Source organism: Eimeria mitis, genomic scaffold (assembly GCF_000499745.2).
Source record: "Eimeria mitis Houghton genomic scaffold, Emh_scaff718, whole genome shotgun sequence".
NCBI lineage: Eukaryota > Apicomplexa > Conoidasida > Eucoccidiorida > Eimeriidae > Eimeria > Eimeria mitis.
In genome coordinates, this window is record NW_013575236.1 from 3,803 (window position 1) to 15,067 (window position 11,265).

The 11,265-nt window shown below is 49.0% G+C and overlaps 4 protein-coding genes across 4 annotated transcripts; 2 read left to right on the forward strand and 2 right to left on the reverse strand.

Moving 5' to 3' along the window:
- Nucleotides 1–555: 555 nt before the first annotated feature.
- Nucleotides 556–1,598, reverse strand: EMH_0020560 (vacuolar protein sorting 29, putative; the record flags this gene model as incomplete). The annotated part of the gene is made up of 3 exons (XM_013501600.1): nucleotides 556–653; nucleotides 817–1,113; nucleotides 1,340–1,598. 3 exons carry the CDS (start codon nucleotides 1,596–1,598, stop codon nucleotides 556–558), a joined length of 654 nt encoding a protein of 217 aa, XP_013357054.1.
- Nucleotides 1,599–2,821: 1,223 nt separating this feature from the next.
- On the forward strand, nucleotides 2,822–3,914 carry EMH_0020580 (CHCH domain-containing protein, putative; the record flags this gene model as incomplete). The annotated part of the gene is made up of 3 exons (XM_013501601.1): nucleotides 2,822–2,999; nucleotides 3,352–3,650; nucleotides 3,828–3,914. The coding sequence occupies 3 exons, from the start codon at nucleotides 2,822–2,824 to the stop codon at nucleotides 3,912–3,914; spliced, it is 564 nt and encodes a 187-aa protein (XP_013357055.1).
- Nucleotides 3,915–4,568: 654 nt separating this feature from the next.
- EMH_0020590 (uncharacterized protein) lies at nucleotides 4,569–5,656 on the reverse strand (the record flags this gene model as incomplete). Its single annotated transcript, XM_013501602.1, has 3 exons — nucleotides 4,569–4,799; nucleotides 5,041–5,123; nucleotides 5,245–5,656. 3 exons carry the CDS (start codon nucleotides 5,654–5,656, stop codon nucleotides 4,569–4,571), a joined length of 726 nt encoding a protein of 241 aa, XP_013357056.1.
- Nucleotides 5,657–8,839: 3,183 nt separating this feature from the next.
- Nucleotides 8,840–11,000, forward strand: EMH_0020600 (60S ribosomal protein L7a, putative; the record flags this gene model as incomplete). Its single annotated transcript, XM_013501603.1, has 5 exons — nucleotides 8,840–8,842; nucleotides 9,295–9,458; nucleotides 9,575–9,689; nucleotides 9,786–10,139; nucleotides 10,821–11,000. The coding sequence occupies 5 exons, from the start codon at nucleotides 8,840–8,842 to the stop codon at nucleotides 10,998–11,000; spliced, it is 816 nt and encodes a 271-aa protein (XP_013357057.1).
- Between the last annotated feature and the right edge of the window lie 265 nt (nucleotides 11,001–11,265).

The window sequence follows — 11,265 nt, forward strand, 5'->3', positions numbered from 1 at the left end:
GCTATTTCTTTCTCCCTGAGGAGCCAGCTAGCTCCATAGGTATTTATTTATTTATTTATTTATTTATTTATTTATTTATCTATTACTTTTATTTACAATAGGTATTCTGTGTACCTGCTGTGCATCACTCCATGCTGCTGCTGCTATGTATAGATTCGCAGCAGCACACGGGTGTCGTCTTCGGTTTCTATTGCGAAATAAATAGCTTTACACGCTTATTTTCTTTTTTTTTTCTGCTTGCTCGTGTATATACATAAAATATAGATGAATAAATTATTCTGATGAGCAAAGAACAAAACATAATGCTGGTTCAAGCCTAGGGTTTGCCGTTTCCGTCTGCTGCTGCGAGGAAGCAGCAGATGCAGCAACTCAAGAAGCAACCGTTTCACAGCACAAGTGCTGTTGCTATGGTGGGGTAGAGAAGGAGCAACACCAGGCCTCCTCTCGCCGTGAATAGGTGCGGCAGTGAGCACAGCAACACCCCGAGCAGCTGAATTTATTGGGCTGTACGTACACCTCGAAATAAATCAAGGCGCTCAAAATAGATGCAGCGATCTACCAGCCCGGCTCCTGCTGCTGCTGCTGCTGCTGCTGCTGCTGTCGCAGGGCTTGCTGCTGCAGCATACGAAGCCGCGTGAGCCATGACAACTCCACTGAACCCTAAACCCCTAAACAAACAGTTTCATCTTTTTTTTCACATTGTGATGCAGCGAGCAGCAGAAAACAAAACCCTAAACCCTAAACCCTGAAAAGTTGAATAAAAGATTCGAGGCCGTCAGTTATGATTTTATTTTTGTGGGGGTTTAGAGAATTCACTCATGACGACCTCTGCCTTTCCGTCTCTCTCTTCGTATATGTATAGCACCACCGAGGCTCCCTGCAGAGCCATCAGCATGAAGCTGGGGGTAGGGGAGGGGGCCCAGGGTTGATATGCCCCAGTTGCAGAACCAGGGTTAATAAAGAAACGGCCTTCTACCTCTCGCACGGAGTTGCTGTGTGTGTGTCCAGACACCACAATGTCGCAATCCAGCCGCCGCTGCCACTGCAGCAAGGCATCTGCGTCTCCCCAGGGCACAACTTGATGGCCGTGCAGCAGCGCCACTTTGAACTCCCCTGCATGCAAACAGAAGAAACCCGAAAAAAAAAAAANAAAAAAAAAAAAGAAAAAGATGGAATTTTCTTCTCTCACCAGGCCAACTGAAACGCAATAAACAGAAATATAAAACATAAATACTAAAAACTTGAACGAGTCGCTTGTAATACAGTTCATGCGGAGGAAGCTTTCCTCCGCCTGTGCGGTGTATAGACAGCTATTTTCTACTGATTTTTCGATGCGCACCGAACTGCAGTATTTTGTATTCAGGGAAATCCATTCCCTCATCCATATCTCCCTTGACGATGTGTACAGAGCCAGCGATGCCTCTGAGGAATTCTAGCATCGACTCGCTGCCTACATTGCCGGTGCATAGAACGTGGCGTATCTTGTCTGTATGCAGCAGCTCCTTGAAGCATGGGGGCAGATCTATGGCTCTTTGGGGTACATGAAAATCCCCTATTATAAGAACCAAATCCCCGAAATCTGTGAAATTCCCAGCCATTCTCCTCAAGCCTATATTTGTATTTCTAGAGGCCTACTTGTTTTGGCTTGGTTTCGTTTGCTCTGCTGTATGAACAGCAACGCAACTCTACCCTATGATAAGGATAAAATACAGGCGCGTACTCCCCCCAGTTATAATTATAATTATACAAAACAGGCAACCAGAAAATAGTTTATTTGTGAGATGAGGTTCCCTGAAAATACAAACGACAACTCCTCGGTCTGGGTCCGCCGCAGAAAGCACGAAAAATAGCAATCTGTAAGAAGGCCAGGCATGCGCGCGGTGTACAGACAGATGCAGATGGTCAGCGTGTGAGTCTAAACCGTCTGCATAGCAAAATAAATAACAACAGGGGTAGCTGGGGGAGATAGTTTTATTTCGTGGGTTCAGCTGTCATGGCTGCGATCTCGGGGGGCAGGCCGACGACCCGCGGAGAAGAGACAAAAAGTGTGCGGCGTATGGAGAAGCCGGGCTTCAACTGCAGCTTTTCGAGGTACATACACCCCAGAAACTTGATGAATTTCCCCCTAAAACTGCTGCAGTTCCCGCTGCTGCAGCCAGACACATGGCTAAGCTGCGTCGTGTCAGTTGCTGCTGGGGCCGCGAACCCTCACTACCCTTTCCTCCTGCAATTGAATTCAAAAAAAACAGAGAGGTCCATAGGGGGGTCAACTCGGTGAAAAAAAGAAGAAAAAGGAAGCAGAAACACTGCTGCTGTTGCTGCACAGCTGTCTTGTTTTGAGCTCAGCTGGTGGGACGCAAGCTCGCGGGTAATTAGCGCGTCTTTCTTGTGTTTTGTTTGAATAAATTATGAATTTAAGACTTTCTTTTTTGCAGAATTATCTCAATAATTGAATAATTGCTTCGGCTGCAGCCGCTGCCTCTCTTATATATCCCTACACGGCTCCCCGCGGCTCTCTCAGCGCGGCTGCTGTTCCCCCGCGCCTCTGGAGGCCGTTGCGTTGCACTCTGTTGCAATATTCAGCTCACCGTAGCACTTCCGTTCTTCGAATTCTTAATATATTTCCCAAGCCTTTTGTTTATTTGTTGCTAATCGCCCTTTTGCCTTGAAAATGCCCAGACAACGCGGTGGTTCCGGCGCACGCCGATCTTCTTCTGGGGGAGGCTTCTGTAGGTTTCACTCCATGTTTCGTGCTTCATATCACCTCTTACGAGCTTAAATGCATCTTTCTCTGTGTTTTTTTCTGCTTAAACCACTTAAAATGCCCTCTGGCGGCATTCTTGTGGCGAACTTTACCCGCTTTCCCCCAGGAGCGGCCGTTGCTCGCTTTCTGCAGCAGCATGCGGTGCGACGCCGTTTACATGTGCTGCCTGAGTGGAGGCTGTGCTTATGCTCTTTCTCTGTTTTTTGGGGGATTTCAGCAGAGTTAAGAGAGGCAGGTGAAGTGCAGGGTTGGGCGGTACGAGTATTGCGCCCCATAGAAGGCAATGGCAGCCACAGCCGGGCTTCAGTCTCATTTGGCACTATTCTTCCCACTCTCTTTTTAATATATTTCCTTCTAGAGCGCCGCCCGATATTTCTGTGATCGTGAATAGCGTTTGGGCGTTATTGAATGGGTTAATTGTGACTATAGAAGGGCACTGGCACTTAATTGATGCCCCATGAAGCTGTACTTCTACTACAAAGGATGCTGTGCATGCGCGGCTTCAACTGCATTTGCAGGGGTAGTATTGGTGCATCTTTGTGAAATGTTTTCTGATAGGATGTGTTGTTGCTGTTGTTGCTGCGCAGTCGGTTCCCGCTCTGCTGCACCCGCGCCTGTGGCGGCTCCCCCCAGCCCTCCCCCCATGGCTAGCAGCGGCGGCGGCGGTGGCTTCATGTCGAACATGGTTGGAAATGTTGCAAGCGGAATGGCTTCGGGTGTTGGGTTTGGTGTTGCTCAACGCGCGGTCGATGCGGTGATGGGGCCTCGTTCTATGGAGGTGGTGCATACCAACAGCAGCGCCCCTGTCACTGCTCCTCAGCCACAGATGATGCAGCAGAACATTCAGCAGAACCCGTGCGCACAGTACCAGGAGGACCTTAACCAGGTGAGCTGAGACCCTGTTCCCTGCTATCGAGGAGCAGAGAGCAGGAAACTAGCGTATTCGGTTGTGCGGGTGTTCATCTCTTTGTCATGTTTCAAGCTCTTGTAGGTGTTGCGTTTTATGCAGTAGTATTGGCGTATCATTCCTCTTGAGGTGTATGTACGTTTTGTTTTTGCGCAGTGCATGACACGCCACACCGACATCACCCTCTGCCAGAACTATTTGGATAACCTAAAGGCCTGCCAGATGAACATGAACAGGAGTTAAGCTGCTGAGCAGTTCCTGTGTATATACCCGCGCTGTTGCGCTTATTTTACTTCTGGTTGCCTGCAGCATGTGCAACCAAACTGGTCTTAAGGTTACCCCAGTACCCAATCGGCTAAAGCCGCAGTGCTGGCCAGCTGGCTGGGTTTCGTTCTAATAGACAAACAGCATCAAATGCCTTGTAGCGTTTTGTTTTTTTCGCTACACTGCAGTGTACTGCATTCATTCCAGGGTCATATACGCTGTACTAGTTAGTTCTCTAGCTTAGTGCAGGTAACACTACTTGCTCCCTTCACACGCAGGGAACGCAGTTAGTTACAAATGCTGTGGAGGCGACACAGAGGGGTAGGCGTAGGTAAACAGTGTGAGGGAGAAATCGTTTGGTTTTGCGTTAAGGAAACGCAATAGGGCCACAGGCCAAGGGATAGTATGTGGAGAAACGTGGGTAGACAGAGCACCCGCGAGTCTGTAGTGGTGATGGCTGGTGATGAGTATGCTGTTGCTTGACATAGACAACATGCACAACAAATCAGTGGAGGGTGGTAGGTGAAGTCTCAATCGCCTGGTTACGTAGTTCCTGTACAACCTACAGGTGCATGCATCAATGCATAGCTAAAGCCTTGGGACGTGTAGTGTAGCGACATCTCGCTGCCTCGTTCAGCTTTGCATGTATTCTGCAATGGAAGTGCAGAAGAACCGGCGGAAGCGCTCGAAGAACCCGAGGCGGGAGTCAGCCCGGGAGGGAGATGGAGTTGTATCCCTCACAACAACTGCGTCGTCTGCAACCTTGTAGGTAATAGGCAGCGGGTAAGCAGCAGTTGAAGGGTCCCAGGGGTTCATAGTTGAGCCAATATACGAGCTCGTGCCCGCAGAGGTCACCACGCGCCACTGCAGAACCAACGTATACACACGCATGCACACACACAAACAGCAAATGTTGCATTTCAAGTCCCACGATAAGATTTTCTGATCATTTGATATGCTAAACGAACATATTTCTCAAGAAACATTTCTCAAATATAAAGTGCTTCGCCGGTCACTGCATACGGGGGGTGGCAAGTTTGTCTTTCTGCTCTCGTACTGCACTAGCTGATAGAGATGTTGCAGAGTTGCAGTTAGAGGCACTGACCTGTCCCTGGAAGGAAACGAACGTCTCTGTAGATGGTACTGTTTCGTGAGCGGGCAGGTTCTCATCATTAGCCCTCAGCAAGCCTGGGGAGCAACGCGGACAAAATACAGCACAACAAAGAAAACATACAATTACAAGAATCGACGATGAAGCACATGAATGCTGCTGAGATGCATGCTGACGCCACGGGATGTCAGTGCCCACCATGAAAGACCTCTGGGCCATCGATCTTGATACGGGGTTTCAGCCAGGAAGACGGCGGCTGCTCTACGGTGACGTCCTCGAGACTGCTGATGGTGTACGTATATCCAGCAGTTTGTACCCCAGGCATATGAGAGGGCTGCCTAGGAAGCTGCAATTCAGGTACTACTACTTTCGGGGCAGCCGGTGGTGGGGTTTGCTGCTGTTGCGTTTGCTGCGCCGGGGCGTCACTGTCTTGGCGTTCATCGTCGCTGGGGTAAACACCTCCGCTGTTGTATTCATCTTCACTGCTGCAGCAAACGGTGGACTGCCCTGCCTCTTCTAAGGTCGTCTTGGAGTCGGCAGCGGCCACCTTGTGCTCCACCGGTGCTGGTAGCTCGTCAGTGACGACACTGCAGGGGGAAGAGGATTCCATTTTGGAGCCGTCTAAGAACAGTTTATCAGAAACGATGTGGGCTTGTGAATGCGACCTCGGATCAACGCTTCCCACGTGAGCGTTGTAGCCGGATTCCGTCCGAGCGTGTGCAGAAACCGGAACTCAATGCAGCCCTACCGGCTGAGACAGTATTTAGCACAGGGCCAAGGAGGTTTTAAGACAATATTTAGTGAAAATTAAAGAGGAAGGGTGTTTGAAAAACTTGCTGCTCTTGCCTAGGCAAGTGCAAGAACCCATCGACTGTGACCGAGCTGAGTTTCGGTAGCGGCAGGCTAGCTGATCGGCATGTGCTCTCGCCGTTGGCTTCCCCATGAACGGTCCGTTTGTAGACAAAGCTGTGCATGTATTGAAAGTATAAATTAAATTTGCAAATATCCCTTAATTACCGGATCTGCGTGGCCGAACATAGCGGCTTTCTGCACTGCCGACGATTCGCCGCCAAGCGAACTATCGGTAGCGCGCCCGCGCCGTGTTCTTTCTTACGTACATTGGGAGTTAACTGGTCTACCCAAGGGCTGATAGAATCTAGTTACTTTATTTGTATAACTTTATGCATTAGCCACATCTTCGGTGCATCAGGTTGACCTCTTAGTTGCCCTTCAGGAGTTCCTGCAAAATCGACCGCACACAAGCTTCGATTCTCTATGTACAATCAAATATTCCAATAGAGAGTGGGGCAAAACTCTTGCGGCTGCCCTGAATTTTGTTCTAGATACTCCACAGGTCCAGCTGCCATTTTTTACAGCCAACTGTACCGAAATGTAGTCGGTAGGGCAGCATTCTCAATTGCGATAGGCGGCTAACGTATTAGCCTCTGCAGCCCAATAACGGGTATACGAGACATATGCGCGAACCTACTGAAATCCGCTTTGACTCAATAGAGAAGACTGACTGCCTCAATAATACTTGGTGTAGCTGCCTAGCTGTGAACTTGGAATCTGGAAGCTCCCCGTTATCGTGTGCCTATGAGAACTTTTCAATTATGCTAACTTCTGCTGTCCCTACAGTGCTTACTGTGTCAACAACTCCCAAGCAGTGGTATTTGTAACACCGCCGTGATAGTATGCATAAGGTTCTCCGTCGATTCCTGCAGCGCCTTTGCACTGCGTAGGAGCCTCCGTCTTGGGACAGGGTTTCGTCTCCTCTTACAGAAGAGGATGCAGAGTCTGCTGGGATCGATGGGGTACAGGGTTATGACGTAGTGCAGTGCTCCAAAGCTGAAGTTCCGCATCATGGTAGTATCCCTCATATCTGAATTGATCACTCACTTCACCCCCATAAGTTTTTGCCGGTCCTCGTTCCCTATCTACTACCGGCGAAGTGCAGTCACCTATACTGAACCAGTGAACAGACGGGTAGGCTGCACCACTTCGCTGTAGCTTCACAGCTCAGACCCACTCCGCAGCATGTGTCACGTAGCGCTAGCAACTCCTGAGTATTGACACAACCCCGGTCAAGCGCAGAGCTTACTCGTGTTGGATTTGCAGGCTCGGCTCTTGCCTCTTTTTAATTCGTGCATCCAATGGTTCACCGCGTGTTGCCAGTTGTCCAGGTTCTCTTCCTACTGTTGATTCGTTCTCCTGAGGGTGCTTCCTAGAGTCCTGCTCTTTCAGTCCATTAGTTCTACTTCTAAGTGTGAACTCCCTAATGCTGCAGCCTTGCTTGTTGCAAAAGCATATGCGCCGGTCGGTATATGTCCCCCGAGATTTCTGAGTGCTGGCGGTAGTGTATTCTCGCTCCTGTCTTCTTCTGGGAGATAGTAGTATTCAACGATCCAAAATTAATAGGTTTCATATCTCCATGTGTAGTCTTTCAAGTCCGTTCATATCCTCTAAGATAGGCTGGTGTCATACGCTTTACATAATACCGGCGAGTTCTACCCTTTCACTGCTTGGTTCCCTCACCCTGGCGCATCCAGCTACGCATCGGCTCTATTCAGACGATAACAGTGCTCTGAAGCATTTCCAATTCCATCGCTGGACTTCTGCTGACAAAACTCAGATTCTTAGCGGAGTACCTCTCTAGTGATGCCTCCCGCATTCAAACCTTCTCAATTCTGCTGTAACTTTTTACTTGCTAACGTCGGGGTAAACATGCGTAGCAGACCTGCGAAAGTTTCATATATAGGTATGTCTAAACGAGGGCACTAAGACACTTCCGAAGCTCTTGGAGAAAGATTTCTTTCTGCAAGTGTTTCACCACATATTAGTGGTGTGCATCAGGCAGCCCACCTGTAAGGCATTTATGCTAGTTTATCCAGGCTACCTGGAAACTGGCACGGAACTAGGCTTCTTTGGCGAGCTCGTACCCTAACTTGTTTGAGCTTATTACAGCTCACAACGATCACCCGAGAAGATCATGGCTACACTTGGTAGAGCCGCATGGCTCACTGGGACAGGTGAGAGCAGCGAAGCACAGATTCGCAGGTGGGCTACCGGATACATACCACTAAAGTAGCATAAGGGCCTGAGGCTGCTGCGGAAACGAGGCAGCCTAAGTTGGAGGGCACATTGCTACAACTGGTGTTGCAAGACTAACCCACGTGACGAATGCTCTAACACTATCCACCATTGTTAAATACGTATTTGGCCCTCAGTGCACAGCCTACACGCCAGTACACATGCACTTTCCAACTGCAGACAGACCATGCTATGCACTCCGACGCGATACACTGCAGCCACAAGGAGACTGGTAGACGATGGTGGTACTCGCCAGGATTTTAAAATGATACAAATTTATTGACTGGCCTACACTGGGGGACATGTCGTGCGTATCTTTATAGTGGCCACCAGAACAGCTTTCATGATCAAGAAGGCAGCGCTGCAACGCCCCTTCACCTAAAAAGCCACCATGGGTCACTCGGAAAAAACTATCTCCTGATGCAGTTAACAAAATATCAATGCTTTTAATATTAGAGTTTCTTTTTTCACTACAAAACAGATACGAAATTACGAGATGATATGCTGTGGGGAGTGCCGTGCCCGCTGCATGCGAGGTTGGGGCCAGAGGATGCAGCCGCCGCTTCGCCAGGGCAGCAGCTGCCTTGAGCTTTCCTGTTCGAATAGATTTGAAGGATTTGGGGGAAACGGGTAAAGTTTGTGCAAGGAAGAACGGTTTTCTTTTTCCCCTTATTCAAAGGCAGCCTCTCAGAACGCGGGCACAATGGTGGGTCTTCATGATGTCGTCTACACCATACGACCACCCCACAATTCAACATTTGCAGCACATGGAATATTCTGCATTCTCCTCTCCCCTTTGTCTCTCTAAAAACAGCTTCCTTTGATCTTGTTCTTCGCTTAGTAACTACGGTTCCGCACAGTTCATGCAGGAAAAATGGCTTCCAGAGGGCCGAAAGCCCCCATAGGGCCTGCTGCTTAGGCTCTGCCTCTCGTGTCGTCTTCAGATGCATCAGGCTTTCCCTTGTATTCTCTCTATTGCATAGGATTAGTTTTACTGAATTTTTAGAACTAAGCCCCAAGTTCCTTGCTGGCAATGCGTAGGCGGTGACGAATCCTCAGTTGTGCGAGGGAGCTTGCACTGTGCCAACTTTTTTTCATATATTTCTTCCCTTTCTCGCTCGATTTCAGAGTAAACAATTGCGTTGGTCGTTTGCGCAGGCGCCGGCTGCAAAGAAGGCTGCAACGGGGGCTTCTAAGAAGAAGCTCCCGTCAAATCCAGCGGGGAAGAACCCGAAGAAGACAACCAAGTCGCTGATCTTTCAGAAGACCCCTCGAAACTTTCGTATAGGCTGCGATATTCAGCCTAGGAGGGAACTAACGAGGTATGTGCTGCATGGCATCGGCAGGTTCCGGTTGTGTAAACGGATCCTCGATTGGGTTCACGTTTCTTCAAATGAAAATTGTGTTTTGGGGCCTTCTGCGCTCTTCTTTGTTTCAGGTTTGTCAAGTGGCCCAAGTATGTGCTTCTCCAGCGCCAGAGACGGGTCTTGATGCAGAGGCTGAAGGTCCCTCCGGCTATCAACCAGTTCACCCATACTCTGGACAAGAACCAGGTGAGGGGATGTTTGTGTGTACCGGCTGTATATTCTTGTTTAGAAGCGAGTGTTGCGTCTATATGTTTGTTCGTTTTTCGTTGATGTTGCTTACAGACCGGCCAGCTAATGCGCCTGCTCGCCAAGTACAAGCCAGAAACCCGCGGGGAGAAGAAGGCTCGGTTGATTGCGGAGGGAGAGAAGCAAGCTGAGGGCGCTCAGGCAACAAGCAAGAAGCCCGTCATGCTGAAGTTCGGGCTGAACCATGTCACTGACCTTATTGAGATCAAGAAAGCCAAGCTTGTCGTCATTGCCCATGACGTTGTTCCCGTAGACCTCGTCTGCTGGCTCCCCGCCCTATGCAGAAAGAAGGACGTCCCCTACTGCATCGTCAAGGGAAAGGCGAGGCTCGGACAGCTCGTCCACAAGAAGACATGCGCCGTCATTGCCGTTGATGCCGTCAGAAAGGAGGTGAGTTGCCAGCTGCTCGTGCATGTTTTGTCGTGCTCCGTGGTTCACGTACCACAGGTGGATGCATCTCCGCATGCAATCATAGCGCCAATTCAGTGATGAAAACTTAATTTGTTGGCCAGCGACGGCATCGCAATGAGGTCTACAAATTATAATCGTCTTCAACTGAAGGGAATAGGCGCTCCCCCTTCTCGGGGGCATGTGTACTACATGCATGGTTTAGATGGTGTTCGCATTTCTTAAACCTGTCTCAGTGTATGTACATATATATCTACAAATATATGGCTATTTATAGATACCTCCAGGATGATCCTTTTTGTTGACTAGCGGGGGGCATCCCCTGCAATGGCACGTCGGCATCAAAATAATCGTCTTCATCTGAAGCAGTGGAGGTTGTGATGATATCGTGTAGTGCAGCTTTTGTCATGTTTTCCCTGTTTTATAATGTTTACGATGTTCATTGGTGGTAAATATTGCATTGTAAGCCTCACGAAGTACCGCGGCAGCGGATGATTCCATTTCTTCATGAGTTGCTAACTAGCAACAGTGACGAATATACAAAGTCTTCAAAGTTCTCTGACGCCGCACCTATGTACTTCACGTCCATATTCCTGGTAGATGTAGACACAGTACGGCAGCAGGATTTATATTCTGGGGTTTATGTGTTTATCAAAATTGCAGGACCAAGCTGAGCTGGAGGCGCAGTGCAAGAACTACCGAGCGATGTTCAACGACAACGCCGAGCTGAGAAGACGTTGGGGAGGCGGCCAGTTGGGTATCAAGTCACAGCACGCACAAGAGAAGAAGCAGAAGCTGATTGATGCCGAAATGAGAAAGAAGGCAGGTCTGCAAATAGCGTAAACGTGGATTCTGTGTATCCGCATTTTCTTACCCCACAAGCATGCCCCACATTTCCAGACGGAAAGGTGTTTCGGGCTGTCATTGCACGCGGGGATTTGAACAATTCATAACTGCACGTTTATGTAGACAAAAGCGGCCGCAAACAAACTTTATTTCGCGCAGATCCCTGATTGTTTTAGTCAAGGGAGGTTTCGATTGCAGTTTATTTGAGGCATTCGTGAGTAGGGGTCTCGCAGATTGTTAGTAGAGTCGATAAGTGTATTCT